The 20,784-nt window shown below is 46.8% G+C and overlaps 1 protein-coding gene across 1 annotated transcript in view; it reads left to right on the top strand.

The window, feature by feature from the left end:
* Positions 1 to 1,766: 1,766 nt before the first annotated feature.
* The window catches only part of LOC110513258 (voltage-dependent calcium channel subunit alpha-2/delta-4), a 42,081-nt gene continuing 23,063 nt past the window's right edge, over positions 1,767 to 20,784 (top strand). The window contains exons 1-7 of the mRNA XM_090199045.1: positions 1,767 to 1,814; positions 4,185 to 4,361; positions 8,348 to 8,510; positions 10,638 to 10,769; positions 11,178 to 11,238; positions 17,979 to 18,129; positions 19,171 to 19,245. Of these exons, the coding sequence (XP_090055171.1) occupies positions 1,767 to 1,814; positions 4,185 to 4,361; positions 8,348 to 8,510; positions 10,638 to 10,769; positions 11,178 to 11,238; positions 17,979 to 18,129; positions 19,171 to 19,245 (807 nt within the window). The remainder of the gene's footprint in view (positions 1,815 to 4,184; positions 4,362 to 8,347; positions 8,511 to 10,637; positions 10,770 to 11,177; positions 11,239 to 17,978; positions 18,130 to 19,170; positions 19,246 to 20,784) is intronic.

The following is a 20,784-nucleotide window of genomic DNA, read 5'->3' as shown; positions in this document are numbered from 1 at the left end:
TCCACGCTGATCCTCAACACGGGGGCCCCTCAGGGGTGCGTGCTCAGTCCCCTCCTGTACTCCCTGTTCACTCATGACTGCATGGTCAGGCACGACTCCAACTCCATCATTCATTTTGCTGATGACACAACCATTGTAGGCCTGATCACCGACAATGATGAGACAGCCTATAGGCAGGAGGTCAGAGACCTGACCGTGTGATGCAAGGACAACAACCTCTCCCTCAATGTGATCAAGACAAAGGAGATGATTGTGGACTACAGGAAAAGGAAGACCGAGAACGCCCCCATTCTCATCGACGGGGCTGTAGTGGAGCAGGTTGAATGCTTCAAGTTCCTTGTCGTCCACATCACCAACAAATGAAAATGGTCCAAGCACACCAAGACAGTCGTGAAGAGGGCACGACAAAACCTATTCCCCCTCAGGAGAATGAAAAGATTTGACATGGGTCCTCATATCCTCAAAATGTTTTACAGCTGCACCATCGAGAGCATCCTGAAGGGTTGCATCACTGCCTGGCATGGCAACTGCTCGGCCTCCGCAAGGCACTACAGAGGGTAGTACGACATCCAGGACTTCTATACCAGGCAGTGTCAGAGGAAGGCCCTAAAAATTGTCAGACTCCAGCCACCCTAGTCATAGACTGTTCTCTCTGCTCCCGCACGGCAAGCGGTACCGGAGCGCCAAGTCTAGGTCCAAGAGGCTTCTAAAACAGCTTCTGTTTTAGGGGGTCCAAGCCAGAAGACTCCTGAACAGCTAATCAAATGGCTACCCAGGCTTTTGCATTGCCCCTCCCCCCCACGCTGCTGCTACTCTCTGTCGTTATCTATGTATAGCCACTTTAATAACTCTACCTCCATGTACATAATTACCACAATTACCTCGACACCCGTGACCCCGCACATTGACACATTGACTCTGTACCGGTACCCCCTGTATATAGCCCCACTATTAATATGTACTGGTACCACCTGTATATAGCCCCACTATTGATATTTACTGCTGCTCTTTAATTATTTGTTGTTATTATCTCTTACTTTTTTTGTATTTTCTTAAAACTGCATTGTTGGTTAAGGGCTTGTAAGTAAGCATTTCACTGTAAGGTCTACAACTGTTGTATTCGGCGCATGTGACGAATACAATTGGACTTGATTTGATTTACTAAAGACTGGAGGCCTGAAGCTTTCTGTGAGTGTCCCCTTGTCATCTCCCTCCTGTCCACTGATCCAGTGATCCAGCCTGGGGTTCTATTCCCTCCTGTCCTCTGATCCAGTGATCCAGCCTGGGGTTCTATTCCCTCCTGCCCTCTGATCCAGTGATCCAGCCTGGGGTTCTATTCCCTCCTGTCCTCTGATCCAGTGATCCAGCCTGGGGTTCTATTCCCTCTGATCCAGTGATCCAGCATGGGGTTCTATTCCCTCCTGTCCTCTGATCCAGTGATCCAGCCTGGGGTACTATTCCCTCCTGTCCTCTGATCCAGTGATCCAGCCTGGGGTTCTATTCCCTCCTGTCCTCTGATCCAGTGATCCAGCCTGGGGTTCTATTCCCTCCTGTCCTCTGATCCAGTGATCCAGCCTGGGTTACTATTCCCTCCTGTCCTCTGATCCAGTGATCCAGCCTAAGGTTCTATTCCCTCTGATCCAGTGATCCAGCCTGGGGTTCTATTCCCTCCTGTCCTCTGATCCAGTGATCCAGCCTGGGGTTCTATTCCCTCTGATCCAGTGATCCAGCCTGGGGTTCTATTCCCTCTGATCCAGTGATCCAGCATGGGGTTCTATTCCCTCCTGTCCTCTGATCCAGTGATCCAGCCTGGGGTACTATTCCCTCCTGTCCTCTGATCCAGTGATCCAGCCTGGGGTTCTATTCCCTCTGATCTAGTGATCCAGCCTGGGGTTATATTCCCTCTGATCCAGTGATCCAGCCTGGGGTTCTATTCCCTCTGATCCAGTGATCCAGCCTGGGGTACTATTCCCTCCTGTCCTCTGATTCAGTGATCCAGCCTAGAATTCTATTCCCTCTGATCAAGTAATCCAGCCTGGGGTTCTATTCCGTCTGATCTAGTGATCCAGCCTGGGGTTATATTCCCTCTGATCCAGTGATCCAGCCTGGGGTTCTATTCCCTCTGATCCAGTGATCCAGCCTGGGGTACTATTCCCTCTGATCAAGTAATCCAGCCTGGGGTTCTATTCCCTCTGATCTAGTGATCCAGCCTGGGGTACTATTCCCTCTAATCCAGTGATCCAGCCTGGGGTTCTATTCCCTCCTGTCCTCTGATCCAGTGATCCAGCCTGGGGTTCTATTCCCTCCTGTCCTCTGATCCAGTGATCCAGCCTGGGGTACTATTCCCTCTGATCCAGTGATCCAGCCTGGGGTTCTATTCCCTCTGATCCAGTGATCCAGCCTGGGGTACTATTCCCTCTGATCCAGTGATCCAGCCTGGGGTTCTATTCCCTCCTGTCCTCTGATCCAGTTATCCAGCCTGGGGTTCTATTCCCTCCTGCCCTCTGATCCAGTGATCCAGTCTGGGGTTCTATTCCCTCTGATCCAGTGATCCAGCCTGGGATGCTATTCACTCCTGGATCAGGCTGGCCATTTCTGAGATACTGTAACCGGCACGCCTGGCACTGACAATCATACCACGCTCAAAGTCCCTTAGGTCACTTGTTTTGCCCATTCTAACTTTTAATTGAAAAGTAACTGAATGCCTCGATGCCTTTGATGATCTTCATCAGATGACACTCATAGGACATCATGTTACACAATACATGTATGTTTTGTTCGATAATGTACATATTTATATCCAAAAATCTCAGTTTACATTGGCGCCTTACGTGCAGTAATGTTTTGATTCCAAAACATCGGGTGATTTTGCAGAAATACTCATAATAAACATTGATAAAAGATACAAGTGTTATTCACAGAATTAAAGATAGACTTCTCCTTAATGCAACCGCTGTGTCAGATATTTTTTTTTTATTAACGGAAAAAGCATAATCTGAGAACGGCGCTCAGAACCCAAAACAGCCAGAGGAATATCCACCATTTTGGAATCAACAAAGTTAGAAACAACACCATAAATATTCACTTACCTTTGATCTTCATCAGAAGGCACTCCCAGGAATCCCAGGTCGACAATAAATGACTGATTCGTTCCATAAAGTCCGTCATTTATGGCCAAATAGCCCCTTGTTGTAAGCGTGTTCAGCCCAGTAATCCATCTTCATGAGGCGCAGGCACTTCATCCAGACAAAAACTCAAAAAGTTCCATTACAGTCCTTTAGAAACATGTCAAACAATGTATGGAATCAATCGTTAGGATGTTTTTAACATAAAACATCAATAATGTTCCAACCGGAGAATTCCTTTGCCTTCAGAAAAGCACTGGAACTAGAGGTAACTCTGTCGGGAGCGCGCGTCATGAGACCGAGGCTCTCTGCCAGACCACTGACTCAAAGAGGTCTCATGAGCCCCTCCTTTATAGTAGAATCCTCAAACCAGTTTCTAAAGACGGTTGACATCTAGTGGAAGCCCTAGGAAGTGCAACCTCATCCATATCTCAATGTGTATTTGGTAGGTCAAGCTTTGAAAAACTACAAACCTCAGATGTCCCACTTCCTGGTTGGATTTTTCTCAGGTTTTCGCCTGCCATATGAGTTCTGTTATACTCACAGACATCATTCAAACAGTTTTAGAAACTTCACAGTGTTTTCCATCCAATAATACTAATACTATGCATATATTAGCACCTGGGACAGAGTAGGAGGCAGTTCACTCTGGGCACACTATTCATGGTTAACACCATTGTCAAAGACTGACTGTGGTAAAAACAACAGGAGATGATTAACAGACTAGTGTAATCCACCAACAGCTGTTGAATAGTCACCAGCTGAGACAACAGAGTCAGATAGCGGTTTGTCAAGGTTCTATTTAGAGGTAAGCTCTATGTTCTCTAGCCAATCCAATAGATCCAACTCTTCTCTGATTGTTGTCATACAATACGTTACATGTGTCTCTTATGACAGCTCCCTTGTGGAAGTGGATTCAATTACAGACTTGAAAACACCTGATTCCTGAAAGACAATAAAATCTGACAGTTCACCTGTGCAGTTAACAGGACCCTGATATCAGGGACCGTTGGTTACCTAAACATGTTTATGAAAGGTATTTAACCCTTTCTTCTCCAGAAATACAAAGACATTGAGCCCACGGTGAAGATGGAGGAGGTGGACGGAGAGGAACTGGTGAAGAAGTTTGCTGAGGAGATGGAGGGCATGCTGGGTAGGAAGATGAAGTCTGTCAAGAGACTGGCGGAGGCAGCGGAGGACGCTGATCTATACCATGAATTCAACGCTACTTTAGAGGTCCGTCACAGTTCCTCCTTACGAATACACTTTTTAAGGGCTGTTGTTCAAAAGTAACCGATCGTCACAGACTGAGTTGGTATACGGTGCATTCAGAGAGTATTCAGACCTCTTGACTTTATCCACATAATGTTATTATAAAATGGATGACCTTTTTTCCTGCCCCTCATCAATTTACACACAATACCCCATAATGACATCACAATACCCCATAATGACATCACAATACCCCATAATGACATCACAATACCCCATAATGACATCACAATACCCAATAAGGACATCACAATACCCCACAAAGCAAAAACAGGTTTTTATACATTTTTACAAATGTATTACACATTTTAAAAACGTATCTTAAATTTATATAAGTATTCAGACCATTTCCTCAGTATTTTGTTGAAGCAGCTTTGACAGCGATTACAGCCTTGAGTCTTCTTGGGTATGTCGCTAAACGCTTGGCACACCTGTATTTGGGGAGTTTCTCCCATTATTCTCTGCAGATCCTTTCAAGCTCTGTCAGGTTGGATGGGGAGCGTCGCTGCACAGCTATTTTCAGGTCTCTCCAGAAATTTTAGATTGGATTCAAGTCCGGGCTCTGGCTGGGACACTCAAGGACATTCAGAGAATTGTCCCGAAGCTTCTCCTAAATTGTCTTCACTGTGTGCTTGGAGTTGTTGTCCTGTAGGAAGGTCAACCTTCGTCCCAGTCTGAAGTCCTGAGCGATCTGGAGCAGGTTTTCATCAAGGATCTCTCTGTACTTTGCTCTGTTCATCTTTCCCTCGATTCTAACTAGTCTCCCTGACCTTCTCTTCCTATGATCTCTGTTGTAGTTTGACCTTCTCTCTTCCTATGATCTCTGTTGTAGTTTGACCTTCTCTCTTCCTATGATCTCTGTTGCAGTTTGACCTTCTCTCTTCCTATGATCTCTGTTGCAGTTTGACCTTCTCTCTTCCTATGATCTCTGTTGTAGTTTGACCTTCTCTTCCTATGATCTCTGTTGCAGTTTGACCTTCTCTCTTCCTATGAAGAACTGTTGCAGTTCGACCTTCTCTTCCTATGATCTCTGTTGCAGTTTGACCTTCTCTCTTCCTATGATCTCTGTTGTAGTTTGACCTTCTCTTCCTATGATCTCTGTTGTAGTTTGACCTTCTCTCTTCCTATGATCTCTGTTGCAGTTTGACCTTCTCTCTTCCTATGATCTCTGTTGCAGTTTGACCTTCTCTTCCTATGATCTCTGTTGTAGTTTGACCTTCTCTCTTCCTATGATCTCTATTGTAGTTTGACCTTCTCTTCCTATGATCTCTGTTGTAGTTTGACCTTCTCTCTTCCTATGATCTCTGTTGCAGTTTGACCTTCTCTCTTCCTATGAAGAACTGTTGCAGTTCGACCTTCTCTTCCTATGATCTCTGTTGCAGTTTGACCTTCTCTCTTCCTATGATCTCTGTTGTAGTTTGACCTTCTCTTCCTATGATCTCTGTTGTAGTTTGACCTTCTCTCTTCCTATGATCTCTGTTGCAGTTTGACCTTCTCTCTTCCTATGATCTCTGTTGCAGTTTGACCTTCTCTTCCTATGATCTCTGTTGTAGTTTGACCTTCTCTCTTCCTATGATCTCTATTGTAGTTTGACCTTCTCTTCCTATGATCTCTGTTGTAGTTTGACCTTCTCTCTTCCTATGATCTCTGTTGCAGTTTGACCTTCTCTCTTCCTATGATCTCTGTTGTAGTTTGACCTTCTCTTCCTATGATCTCTGTTGCAGTTTGACCTTCTCTCTTCCTATGAAGAACTGTTGCAGTTCGACCTTCTCTTCCTATGATCTCTGTTGCAGTTTGACCTTCTCTCTTCCTATGATCTCTGTTGTAGTTTGACCTTCTCTTCCTATGATCTCTGTTGTAGTTTGACCTTCTCTCTTCCTATGATCTCTGTTGCAGTTTGACCTTCTCTCTTCCTATGATCTCTGTTGCAGTTTGACCTTCTCTTCCTATGATCTCTGTTGTAGTTTGACCTTCTCTCTTCCTATGATCTCTATTGTAGTTTGACCTTCTCTTCCTATGATCTCTGTTGTAGTTTGACCTTCTCTCTTCCTATGATCTCTGTTGTAGTTTGACCTTCTCTCTTCCTATGATCTCTGTTGTAGTTTGACCTTCTCTCTTCCTATGATCTCTGTTGTAGTTTGACCTTCTCTTCCTGTGATCTCTGTTGCAGTTTGACCTTCTCTCTTCCTATGATCTCTGTTGTAGTTTGACCTTCTCTTCCTATGATCTTTGTTGTAGTTTGACCTTCTCTCTTCCTATGATCTCTGTTGTAGTTTGACCTTCTCTTCCTATGATCTTTGTTGTAGTTTGACCTTCTCTCTTCCTATGATCTCTATTGTAGTTTGACCTTCTCTTCCTATGATCTCTGTTGTAGTTTGACCTTCTCTCTTCCTATGATCTCTGTTGTAGTTTGACCTTCTCTCTTCCTATGATCTCTGTTGTAGTTTGACCTTCTCTCTTCCTATGATCTCTGTTGTAGTTTGACCTTCTCTTCCTGTGATCTCTGTTGCAGTTTGACCTTCTCTCTTCCTATGATCTCTGTTGTAGTTTGACCTTCTCTTCCTATGATCTTTGTTGTAGTTTGACCTTCTCTCTTCCTATGATCTCTATTGTAGTTTGACCTTCTCTTCCTATGATCTCTGTTGTAGTTTGACCTTCTCTCTTCCTATGATCTCTGTTGTAGTTTGACCTTCTCTCTTCCTATGATCTCTGTTGTAGTTTGACCTTCTCTCTTCCTATGATCTCTGTTGCAGTTTGACCTTCTCTCTTCCTATGATCTCTGTTGTAGTTTGACCTTCTCTTCCTATGATCTCTGTTGCAGTTTGACCTTCTCTCTTCCTATGAAGAACTGTTGCAGTTCGACCTTCTCTTCCTATGATCTCTGTTGCAGTTTGACCTTCTCTCTTCCTATGATCTCTATTGTAGTTTGATCTTCTCTTCCTATGATCTCTGTTGTAGTTTGACCTTCTCTCTTCCTATGATCTCTGTTGTAGTTTGACCTTCTCTCTTCCTATGATCTCTGTTGTAGTTTGACCTTCTCTCTTCCTATGATCTCTGTTGTAGTTTGACCTTCTCTCTTCCTATGATCTCTGTTGTAGTTTGACCTTCTCTCTTCCTATGATCTCTGTTGCAGTTTGACCTTCTCTCTTCCTATGATCTCTATTGTAGTTTGACCTTCTCTTCCTATGATCTCTGTTGTAGTTTGACCTTCTCTCTTCCTATGATCTCTGTTGTAGTTTGACCTTCTCTTCCTATGATCTCTGTTGCAGTTTGACCTTCTCTCTTCCTATGATCTCTGTTGCAGTTTGACCTTCTCTTCCTATGATCTCTGTTGCAGCTTGACCTTCTCTCTTCCTATGATCTCTGTTGCAGTTTGACCTTCTCTCTTCCTATGATCTCTGTTGCAGTAACTCTTATATCTCCTCATCAGTCTGACTACAGTAACTCTGTGATTTCTCTCTCCTCATCAGTCTGACTACAGTAACTCTGTGATTTCTCTCTCCTCATCAGTCTGACTACAGTAACTCTGTGATTTATCTCTCCTCATCAGTCAGACTACAGTAACTCTGTGATTTCTCTCTCCTCATCAGTCTGACTACAGTAACTCTGTGATTTCTCTCTCCTCATCAGTCAGACTACAGTAACTCTGTGATTTCTCTCTCCTCGTCAGTCAGACTACAGTAACTCTGTGATTTCTCTCTCCTCATCAGTCAGACTACAGTAACTCTGTGATTTCTCTCTCCTCATCAGTCAGACTACAGTAACTCTGTGATTTCTCTCTCCTCATCAGTCAGACTACAGTAACTCTGTGTTTTCTCTCTCCTCATCAGTCAGACTACAGTAACTCTGTGATTTCTCTCTCCTCATCAGTCTGACTACAGTAACTATGTGATTTCTCTCTCCTCATCAGTCAGACTACAGTAACTCTGTGATTTCTCTCTCCTCATCAGTTCGACTACTACAACTCTATGCTGATCAACTCGGTGGATAAAGATGGAAACTCTATCGAGCTGGGAGGAGAGTTTCCTCTGGAAGAGAATGAACACTTCAACAAGCTCCAGGTCAACACTCTGCAGAGCGACATACAGGTTCCCACCAACGTTTACAACAAAGGTCAGCTTGTGGTGGTTCATTTAGCCATGGTCTCTCAACGTTATCCAGACAGGGTTGGGTTAGCTCCCTGTCTGGTCCATTTAGCCATGGTCTCTCAACGTTATCCAGACAGGGTTGGGTTAGCTCCCTGTCTGGTCCATTTAGCCATGGTCTCTCAACGTTATCCAGACAGGGTTGGGTTAGCTCCCTGTCTGGTCCATTTAGCCATGGTCTCTCAACGTTATCCAGACAGGGTTGGGTTAGCTTCCTGTCTGGTCCATTTAGCCATGGTCTCTCAACGTTATCCAGACAGGGTTGAGTTAGCTCCCTGTCTGGTCCATTTAGCCATGGTCTCTCAACGTTATCCAGACAGGGTTGGGTTAGCTCCCTGTCTGGTCCATTTAGCCATGGTCTCTCAACGTTATCCAGACAGGGTTGGGTTAGCTCCCTGTCTGGTCCATTTAGCCATGGTCTCTCAACGTTATCCAGACAGGGTTGGGTTAGGCTCCCTGTCTGGTTGATTTAGCCATGGTCTCTCAACGTTATCCAGACAGGGTTGGGTTAGCTCCCTGTCTGGTTCATTTAGCCATGGTCTCTCAACATTATCCAGACAGGGTTGGGTTAGCTCCCTGTCTGGTTCAACGTTATCCAGACAGGGTTGGGTTAGCTCCCTGTCTGGTCCATTTAGCCATGGTCTCTCAACGTTATCCAGACAGGGTTGGGTTAGCTCCCTGTCTGGTTCACCGTTATTCAGACAGGGTTAGGTTAGCTCCCTGTCTGGTCCATTTAGCCATGGTCTCTCAACGTTATCCAGACAGGGTTGGGTTAGCTCCCTGTCTGGTTCATTTGGCCATGGTCTCTCAACGTTATCCAGACAGGGTTGGGTTAGCTCCCTGTCTGGTTCATTTAGCCATGGTCTCTCAACGTTATCCAGACAGGGTTGGGTTAGCTCCCTGTCTGGTTCATTTAGCCATGGTCTCTCAACGTTATCCAGACAGGGTTGGGTTAGCTCCCTGTCTGGTTCATTTAGCCATGGTCTCTCAAAGTTATCCAGACAGGGTTGGGTTAGCTCCCTGTCTGGTTCATTTAGCCATGGTCTCTCAACGTTATCCAGACAGGGTTGGGTTAGCTCCCTGTCTGGTTCAACGTTATCCAGACAGGGTTGGGTTAGCTCCCTGTCTGGTTCATTTAGCCATGGTCTCTCAACGTTATCCAGACAGGGTTGGGTTAGGCTCCCTGTCTGGTTCAACGTTATCCAGACAGGGTTGGGTTAGCTCCCTGTCTGGTTCAACGTTATCCAGACAGGGTTGGGTTAGCTCCCTGTCTGGTTCAACGTTATCCAGACAGGGTTGGGTTAGGCTCCCTGTCTGGTTCAACGTTATCCAGACAGGGTTGGGTTAGCTCCCTGTCTGGTTCATTTAGCCATGGTCTCTCAACGTTATCCAGACAGGGTTGGGTTAGAGAGGCAGAGGCCTTAAAGGGAGCAATGTTCATCAGATACTAACACTTTACCCTGCTCCTCTCTCTCTCTCTCTCTCTCTCTCTCTCTCTCTCTCTCTCTCTCTCTCTCTCTCTCTCTCTCTCTCTCTCCCTCTCTCTTTCTTTCTCTCGCACTCTCTCTTTCGCTCTCTCACACACTTGCGCTCTCTCTCTCTCTCTGGCTCTCTCTCTCTCTCTTTCTGTCTCTCTCTCTCTCTCTCTCTCTCTCTCACACACTTCCTCTCTCACACTCTGTCCCACACTCTCTCTCTCTTTCTCTCTCTCCCACACTCTCTCTCTTTCTCTCTCTCCCACACTCTCTCTTACTTCCTCCCTGTCCCTCTGCTTCTACTCCCCTATCCCTCCCCTCTCTCTCGCTCTCTCTCTCTCACACACCTGCGCTATCTCTCTCTCTCACACACCTGCGCTATCTCTCTCTCACACACCTGCGCTATCTCTCTCTCACACACCTGCGCTATCTCTCTCTCTCACACTTCCTCTTTCTGGCTCTCTCTCTCTCTCTCTCTCTCTCTCTCTCTCTCTCTCTCTCTCTCTCTCTCTCTCTCTCTCTCTCTCTCTCTCTCTCTCTCTCTCTCTCTCTCTCTCTCTCTCTCTCTCTGTCTCTGTCTCTGTCTCTGTCTCTGTCTCTGTCTCTCTCTGTCTGGTCAGACCCTGGTATTCTAAACGGGGTGTACATGTCGGAGGCCCTGAACGATGTGTTCGTGGATAACTTCCAGAAGGACCCTACTCTAACCTGGCAGTACTTTGGCAGTGCCACTGGCTTCTTCAGACTCTACCCAGGTAACAACACACTCAGGCAGACAGGCAAGCAGGACGGGACAAGACAGGACAAATATACAGATCAGCACTCCACACTGCAGCAGGCCCAGCTGAACCCAATAGCCCTGCTAGGTTTAACTGACAGCAGTTTTAATGGAGAATAGCAGTGTCTATAGCTGAGTCATTCTGGTCATTAGAGGTATAGTGGGACTCAGCTGTTCCAGTCTATAACTGAGTCTATCAGGTCATTAGAGGTATAGTGGGACTCAGCTGTTCCAGTCTATAACTGAGTCTATCAGGTCATTAGAGGTATAGTGGGACTCAGCTGTTCCAGTCTATAACTGAGTCTATCAGGTCATCTGAACTGCTAATTCAGCATTGTACCATATTGTGAGTTCACCAGGTATTTCCAATACACCATTTCCACAGGCATCGCATGGACCCCAGATGAAAATGGTGTCGTCACGTTTGACTGCAGGAACAGAAACTGGTGAGTTCCTAAACCTGCATCCCAAATGGCACCCTATTCCCTACATAGAGCCCTGGTCAACAGTAGTACACGATATAGGGAATAGGGCCCTGGTCAACAGTAGTCCACTATGTAGGGAATATGGCTCTGGTTAACAGTAGTCCAGTATATAGGGAATAGGGCTCTGGTCAACAGTAGTGCACTATGTAGGGAATAGGGCCCTGGTCAACAGTAGTGCACCATATAGGGAATAGGGTTTAATTTGGGGCGTTGTGCAGCCCATATCTGCCTGTCTGTCTTCCTGCTCTGAGAGCCTTTTTGTTAGGAGGAAAGAGGAAGTCATCTGGGAGTATTTCCTGTGTGAGCCTGTAGTAATGAGGAAGTAATCTGTTAGATTCCCTGAACCCAGCAGTTCCTTGGCTATCTAGCTTCACTAATCTGTTATTTCGGTGACTGGCCGTCTGTCCTTGGTCTGCAGGGAATTACAACCCCCACGCTGCCACCTGATAGGCTGGCTATTACCATCCCTGGGTCTGGTGGTCACGGCAACCTGGACAGCAGCTCCTGTGGGGAAAACACAGTGTCCGGGTCAAAGGGTCACTATTGAGGAGTAATTTGTGGTCTGTCCTGTACGTTTTGACAGCGTAGATTAGGTCCGTTACGGTCTAACTAAATGTAGAGCAGAGCAGAGGGGATTTGGAATCACACTCTCTTGATGAGGCGTTGCCCTGGCTGAGGAACGAGGATTGGAAAGGTCTGGTAGCTTTCACTAAATCCCCAGGTTTTCCAGGAATCCCAGTTGGAGACTTCTCAGGTGTCCTGTTTATTCACACTGAGGGTGGTTTGATGTCTGAACGTTTGGTTTGTTTTTTTCCACACTTTAGTTTATGTACTTTTCTGTACAATGCACTTTTTGGGCATCATGATGTCCCAATACATCATCTCTACTTTTGCATAATAGTCTCAGTTTAGGAGTCTTCCTAATTTGGTATAAAAGGACCTTAAACCTTTTTACTGCAGTGGGGAAATCAGGGTCACACAGAGTGTTTCTTGGTCTTAAACAAATCTACGTTGAAACAAAATGTACACCTCACACACGTGGTTATGGGCTGAACAGAAAGAAGACACCTGTACCATGTCAGATATAGAGTTGAAATGTATTACATGTTGAGTTTGCTTCCCAATATTACACTTTATATTCATCACAGAAGACTGAAGCATAACACAACTGGTTGACATAGAAACACCAGATTTTCGTCATGAAAAATAAAAAAAGTGTATTAATTTTTAAAAATATGAACAACATTCCACCCATGAGGTCATTTGACTGCAGGAGAGGAGCCAGACAGCCACACATCGCTGGATGTTGAGAGTGTCCTCAGTCTTGGATATTGAGAGTGTCCTCAGTCTTGGATATTGAGAGTGTCCTCAGTCTTGGATATTGAGAGTGTCCTCAGTCTTGGATATTGAGAGTGTCCTCAGTCTTGGATATTGAGAGTGTCCTCAGTCTTGGATATTGAGAGTGTCCTCAGTCTTGGATATTGAGAGTGTCCTCAGTCTTGGATGTTGAGAGTGTCCTCAGTCTTGGATATTGAGAGTGTCCTCAGTCTTGGATATTGAGAGTGTCCTCAGTCTTGGATGTTGAGAGTGTCCCCAGTCTTGGATATTGAGTGTCCTTAGTCTTGGATATTGAGTGTCCTCAGTCTTGGATGTTGAGAGTGTCCTCAGTCTTGGATATTGAGTGTCCTTAGTCTTGGATATTGAGTGTCCTCAGTCTTGGATGTTGAGAGTGTCCTCAGTCTTGGATATTGAGAGTGTCCTCAGTCTTGGATATTGAGAGTGTCCTCAGTCTTGGATGTTGAGAGTGTTCTCAGTCTTGGATGTTGAGAGTGTCCTCAGTCTTGGATGTTGAGAGTGTCCTGAGTCTTGGATATTGAGAGTGTCCTCAGTCTTGGATATTGAGAGTGTCCTCAGTCTTGGATATTGAGAGTGTCCTCAGTCTTGGATGTTGAGAGTGTCCTCAGTCTTGGATGTTGAGAGTGTCCTCAGTCTTGGATATTGAGAGTGTCCTCAGTCTTGGATATTGAGAGTGTCCTCAGTCTTGGATGTTGAGAGTGTCCTCAGTCTTGGATGTTGAGAGTGTCCTCAGTCTTGGATGTTGAGAGTGTCCTCAGTCTTGGATGTTGAGAGTGTCCTCAGTCTTGGATATTGAGAGTGTCCTCAGTCTTGGATGTTGAGAGTCTCCCCAGTCTTGGATATTGAGTGTCAATAGTCTTGGATATTGAGAGTGTCCTCAGTCTTGGATGTTGAGAGTGTCCTCAGTCTTGGATGTTGAGTGTCCTTAGTCTTGGATATTGAGTGTCCTCAGTCTTGGATGTTGAGAGTGTCCTCAGTCTTGGATATTGAGAGTGTCCTCAGTCTTGGATATTGAGAGTGTCCTCAGTCTTGGATGTTGAGAGTGTTCTCAGTCTTGGATGTTGAGAGTGTCCTCAGTCTTGGATGTTGAGAGTGTCCTGAGTCTTGGATATTGAGAGTGTCCTCAGTCTTGGATGTTGAGAGTGTCCTCAGTCTTGGATGTTGAGAGTGTCCTCAGTCTTGGATATTGAGAGTGTCCTCAGTCTTGGATGTTGAGAGTGTCCTCAGTCTTGGATATTGAGAGTGTCCTCAGTCTTGGATGTTGAGAGTGTCCTCAGTCTTGGATGTTGAGCGTGTTCTCAGTCTTGGGTATTGAGAGTGTCCTCAGTCTTGGATGTTGAGAGTGTCCTCAGTCTTGGATGTTGAGAGTGTCCTCAGTCTTGCATATTGAGAGTGTCCTCAGTCTTGGATATTGAGAGTGTCCTCAGTCTTGGATGTTGAGAGTGTCCTCAGTCTTGGATGTTGAGAGTGTCCTCAGTCTTGGATGTTGAGAGTGTCCTCAGTCCTGGATATTAGAGTGTCCTCAGTCTTGGATGTTGAGAGTGTCCTCAGTCTTGGATGTTGAGAGTGTCCTCAGTCTTGGATGTTGAGTGTCCTTAGTCTTGGATGTTGAGTGTCCTCAGTCTTGGATGTTGAGAGTGTTCTCAGTCTTGGATATTGAGAGTGTCCTCAGTCTTGGATGTTGAGAGTGTCCTCAGTCTTGGATGTTGAGAGTGTCCTCAGTCTTGGATATTGAGAGTGTCCTCAGTCTTGGATATTGAGAGTGTCCTCAGTCTTGAATGTTGAGAGTGTCCTCAGTCTTGGATGTTGAGAGTGTCCTCAGTCTTGGATGTTGAGAGTGTCCTCAGTCTTGGATGTTGAGAGTGTCCTCAGTCCTGGATATTAGAGTGTCCTCAGGCTTGGATGTTGAGAGTGTCCTCAGTCTTGGATGTTGAGAGTGTCCTCAGTCTTGGATGTTGAGTGTCCTTAGTCTTGGATATTGAGTGTCCTCAGTCTTGGATGTTGAGAGTGTCCTCAGTCTTGGATATTGAGAGTGTCATCAGTCTTGGATATTGAGAGTGTCCTCAGTCTTGGATGTTGAGAGTGTTCTCAGTCTTGGATGTTGAGAGTGTCCTCAGTCTTGGATGTTGAGAGTGTCCTGAGTCTTGGATATTGAGAGTGTCCTCAGTCTTGGATATTGAGAGTGTCCTCAGTCTTGGATATTGAGAGTGTCCTCAGTCTTGGATGTTGAGAGTGTCCCCAGTCTTGGATATTGAGTGTCAATAGTCTTGGATATTGAGTGTCCTCAGTCTTGGATGTTGAGAGTGTCCTCAGTCTTGGATGTTGAGTGTCCTTAGTCTTGGATATTGAGTGTCCTCAGTCTTGGATGTTGAGAGTGTCCTCAGTCTTGGATATTGAGAGTGTCCTCAGTCTTGGATATTGAGAGTGTCCTCAGTCTTGGATGTTGAGAGTGTTCTCAGTCTTGGATGTTGAGAGTGTCCTCAGTCTTGGATGTTGAGAGTGTCCTGAGTCTTGGATATTGAGAGTGTCCTCAGTCTTGGATATTGAGAGTGTCCTCAGTCTTGGATGTTGAGAGTGTCCTCAGTCTTGGATGTTGAGAGTGTCCTCAGTCTTGGATATTGAGAGTGTCCTCAGTCTTGGATATTGAGAGTGTCCTCAGTCTTGGATATTGAGAGTGTCCTCAGTCTTGGATGTTGAGAGTGTCCTCAGTCTTGGATATTGAGAGTGTCCTCAGTCTTGGATGTTGAGAGTGTCCTCAGTCTTGGATGTTGAGAGTGTCCTCAGTCTTGGATATTGAGAGTGTTCTCAGTCTTGGATATTGAGAGTGTCCTCAGTCTTGGATATTGAGAGTGTCCTCAGTCTTGGATGTTGAGAGTGTCCTCAGTCTTGGATATTGAGAGTGTCCTCAGTCTTGGATATTGAGAGTGTCCTCAGTCTTGGATGTTGAGAGTGTCCTCAGTCTTGGATGTTGAGAGTGTCCTCAGTCTTGGATGTTGAGTTGATGTTGAGAGTGTCCTCAGTCTTGGATGTTGAGAGTGTCCTCAGTCTTGGATGTTGAGAGTGTCCTCAGTCCTGGATATTAGCGTGTCCTCAGGCTTGGATGTTGAGAGTGTCCTCAGTCTTGGATGTTGAGAGTGTCCTCAGTCTTGGATGTTGAGTGTCCTTAGTCTTGGATATTGAGTGTCCTCAGTCTTGGATGTTGAGAGTGTCCTCAGTCTTGGATATTGAGAGTGTCCTCAGTCTTGGATATTGAGTGTGTCCTCAGTCTTGGATGTTGAGAGTGTTCTCAGTCTTGGATGTTGAGAGTGTCCTCAGTCTTGGATGTTGAGAGTGTCCTGAGTCTTGTATATTGAGAGTGTCCTCAGTCTTGGATATTGAGAGTGTCCTCAGTCTTGGATGTTGAGAGTGTCCTCAGTCTTGGATGTTGAGAGTGTCCTCAGTCTTGGATATTGAGAGTGTCCTCTGTCTTGGATATTTAGAGTGTCCTCAGTCTTGGATATTGAGAGTGTCCTCAGTCTTGGATGTTGAGAGTGTCCTCAGTCTTGGATATTGAGGATGTCCTCAGTCTTGGATGTTGAGAGTGTTCTCAGTCTTGGATATTGAGAGTGTCCTCAGTCTTGGATATTGAGAGTGTCCTCAGTCTTGGATGTTGAGGGTGTTCTCAGTCTTGGATGTTGAGAGTGTCCTCAGTCTTGGATGTTGAGAGTGTCCTCAGTCTTGGATGTTGAGAGTGTTGTCGGTCTGATGGTTAAGACAATGGCTTGGTGTGGTATTTAAGAAGTTCCTGGTCGACAGAGGACAGGATAAGAGAGGAGCGGCCTTCCTCCCACCCTCCTCCCCTTCGATCGTCATCTCTTTATTTACACCCTCCATGTGACCTCCCTCCCTCCTCCCCTTCCATCCTCTCTTTATTTACACCCTCCATGTGACCTTCCTCCCTCCTCCCCTTCCATCCTCTCTTTATCCTTATCCTCCAGTGTGCCCAAGCTCATTAACCTCTCAGGAGATATTCCTGGACAGTTCTGACTCCTCCTTCCAACTGTTCCATTGTTCCGTATCAGAACCATAGAACCAGCTGGAATTCTAAGAATGTCTGGGTAATCGTGTATCCACTGAACCTTGACCTCTCGTATAAACCTTTGGCCTTGGCTTGCAATAGGTCCAGCCAGACAGGTCTTTAGAGCAGACAGGCCATTAGAGCAGACAGGCCATTAGAGCAGACAGGACATTAGAGCAGACAGGCATTTAGAGCAGACAGGCCATTAGAGCAGACAGGCAATTAGAGCAGACATGCCATTAGAGCAGACAGGCATTTAGAGCAGACAGGCCATTAGAGCAGACAGGCCATTAGAGCAGACAGGTCATTAGAGCAGACAGGTAATTAGAGCAGACAGGTATTTAGAGCAGACAGGCCATTCGAGCAGACAGGCCATTCGAGCAGACACTCCATTAGAGTAGACAGGCCATTAGAGCAGACAGGCCATTAGAGCAGACAGGTCTTTAGAGCAGACAGGCATTTAGAGCAGACAGGTATTTAGAGCAGACAGGTTTTTAGAGCAGACAGGTATTTAGAGCAGACAGGTATTTAGAGCAGACAGGTATTTAGAGCAGACAGGTCTTTAGAGCAGACAGGTATTTAGAGCAGACAGGTCATTAGAGCAGACAGGTCATTAGAGCAGACAGGTAATTAGAGCAGACATGTATTTAGAGCAGACAGGTCATTAGAGCAGACAGGTCTTTAGAGCAGACAGGTCATTAGAGCAGACAAGTCTTTAGAGCAGACAGGTCATTAGAGCAGACAGGTCTTTAGAGCAGACAGGTCTTTAGAGCAGACAGGTCTTTAGAGCAGACAGGTCATTAGAGCAGACAGGTCATTAGAGCAGACAGGTATTTAGAGCAGACAGGTCATTAGAGCAGACAGGTAATTAGAGCAGACAGGTCATTAGAGCAGACAGGTCTTTAGAGCAGACAGGTATTTAGAGCAGACAGGTCATTAGAGCAGACAGGTCATTAGAGCAGACAGGTCTTTAGAGCAGACAGGTCATTAGAGCAGACAGGTAATTAGAGCAGACAGGTCTTTAGAGCAGACAGGTCTTTAGAGCAGACAGGTCATTAGAGCAGACAGGTAATTAGAGCAGACAGGCCTTTATAGCAGACAGGTCTTTAGAGCAGACAGGCCTTTAGAGCAGACAGACAGGCCTTTAGAGCAGACAGAACTTTATAATCCGTATCGTATACGTCCCACCTTTGTTGATATCCAGATGCCCCAACAGACCAACAAATACCTGAAAACCAAATATCTGATTCATTTAATCAGTTGACCTTTGCCCTCTGCTCTGTTCCAGGTACATCCAGGCTGCGACCTCTCCCAAGGACATCATCATCGTAGTGGACGTCAGCGGGAGTATGAAGGGTCTCAGGCTCACTATCGCCAAGCACACTATTAACACCATCCTGGACACACTAGGGGAGAATGACTTTGTCAACGTCATCGCCGTGAGTAACTAGGAGATTAACACACACACATTATTTACTCTGCCTCCCGCAGCGTTTAACACACGCGCGTGCACACACACACGCACACACTCATGCACGCACGCACACACTCACACTCACAGACACACACACACATGCAAGCAAAACACACACACACACATGCAAGCAAAACACACACGCAAGCAAAACACACACACACACACACGCACGCGCACACACACACACACACACATACACACGCACGCACGCACACACTCACACTCACAGACACACACACACATGCAAGCAAAACACACACACACACATGCAAGCAAAACACACACGCAAGCAAAACACACACACACACACACGCACGCGCACACACACACACACACACACATACACACGCACGCACGCACACACTCACACTCACAGACACACATGCAAGCAAAACACACACACCTCACACATTATTTACTCTGCCTCCCGCAGCGTTTAACACACGCGCGCACACACACACACACGCACACGCATGCAAGCAAAACACACACACAAGCAAAACAGACCCAATGAGACCCACACAGACACACCATTTAGGGCTGACCTGGATTTAATGATTCAGCTGCAATGGAATAAAATCATTGAAAATGATGTGTGCATCTCCAATCATACACAATATGTTATGGTGAATTATGGCAGAATGATCCATGTATTTATACAACCCCATCTGCCCAATTCAGAACATGTTGATGGTTATATTGCTGGAAGGTCATCATGTATGATAAGGTGCCTCGGCCAGAAGACGATTGGACAACATGTGTCATGTGATGTTACATACACTGCTGTTGTTAAATTGGACATCACAGAGATTCTCTGTTCCAGCTGAGATTACACCTGCTGAACTCCTTAACTCTCCTTGACCTGTTTCCCTATACGTGCACGCACGCACGCACGCACGCACGCACGCACACACACACACACACACACACACACACACACACACACACACACACACACACGTCTGATCCTTGACCTGTTTTCCCCATGCGTTCTGTCCCACAGTACAGCGACTATGTCCAATACGTTGAACCCTGCTTCAAGGGAACCCTGGTCCAGGCTGACCTGGACAACCGAGAGGTAACCAATGGATCTATAATGCTAATCAACTCAATTCATCAATTAAGGCCCATAAGCTGTTTGCTCATTAAGGCTGGTTAAGAAGGCTCAGAGCGATAGGATTCACACCAGTGGGCCGGGTGCCACTAGACTACTGTTCCTGGCAGGGACTCGGAGTCACGAAGTGTAAAGGGCTTTGACAGCACGGCAACTCTTCCCTCCCTCCCTCCCTCCCTCCCTCCCTCCCTCCCTCCCTCCCTCCCTCCCTCCCTCCCTCCCTCCCTCCCTCCCTCCCTCCCTCCCTCCCTCCCTCCCTCCCTCCCTCCATCCCTCTATCCCTCCCTCCCTCTATCCCTCCCTCCCTCTATCCCTCCCTCCCTCTATCCCTCCCTCCCTCCCTCTATCTCACCCTCCCTCTATCCCTCCCTCCCTCTATCCCTCTCTTTTCTCACCTCTCTCTCACCCTCCCTCTATCCCTCCCCCCTCTATCCCTAACTTCCTCTATCCCTCTCCCTCTATTCCTATATCCCTAACTCCCTCTATCCCTCCTCCTCTATCCCTCCCTCCTCCTCTTCCTCTCCCTCCCATCTATCCCTCCCTCCCTCTATCTCACCCTCCTATCTCCCTCCCTCTATCTCTCCTCCCCTCACCTCCTCTATCTCACCCTCCCTTCTATCTCACCCTCCCTCTATCCCTAACTTCCTCTATCCCTAACTCCCTCTATTCCTCTATCCCTCCCTCTCCCTCCCTCCTCCCTCCCTCTATCCTAACTGTCTCTATCCCTCCCTCACTCTATCCCTCTCTCTATCCCTCCCTCCCTCTCTCTATCCCTCCCTCTATCCCTCCCTCCCTCCCTCCCTCCCTCCCCTCCCTCCCTCCCTCCCTCCCTCCCTCCCTCCCTCCCTCCCTCCCCTCTATCCCTCCCTCCCTCTATCCCTCCCTCCCTCCCTCTATCTCACCCTCCCTCTATCCCTCCCTCCCTCTATCTCACCCTCTCTTTATCTCACCTCCCTCTATCTCACCCTCCCTCTATCCCTCCCTCCCTCTATCCCTAACTTCCTCTATCCCTCCCTCCCTCTATTCCTATATCCCTAACTCCCTCTATCCCTCCCCTCCCTCTATCCCCTCCCTCCCTCTATCCCTCTATCCTCCCTCCCTCTATCTCACCCTCCCTCTATCCCCCCTCCCTCTATCCCTCCCTCCCTCTATTCTCCCTCCCTCTATCTCACCCTCACCCTCTCTCTATCTCACCCTCCCTCTATCTCACCCTCCCTCTATCTCACCCTCCCTCTATCCCTAACTTCCTCTATCCCTAACTCCCTCTATTCCTCTATCCCTCCCTCTATCCCTCCCTCCCTCCCTCTATCCATCCCTCCCTCTATCCCTAACTCCCTCTATTCCTCTATCCCTCCCTCTATCCCTCCCTCCCTCCCTCCCTCTATCCCTAACTGTCTCTATCCCTCCCTCACTCTATCCCTCTCTCTATCCCTCCCTCCCTCCCTCTATCCCTCCCTCTATCCCTCCCTCCCTCCCTCCCTCCCTCCCTCCCTCCATCCCTCC

The sequence above is a fragment of the Oncorhynchus mykiss genome, chromosome 15, assembly GCF_057628025.1.
Source record: "Oncorhynchus mykiss isolate SJ-2025 chromosome 15, ASM5762802v1, whole genome shotgun sequence".
Lineage (NCBI taxonomy): Eukaryota > Metazoa > Chordata > Actinopteri > Salmoniformes > Salmonidae > Oncorhynchus > Oncorhynchus mykiss.
This window is presented reverse-complemented; position numbering and strand designations above follow the sequence as displayed.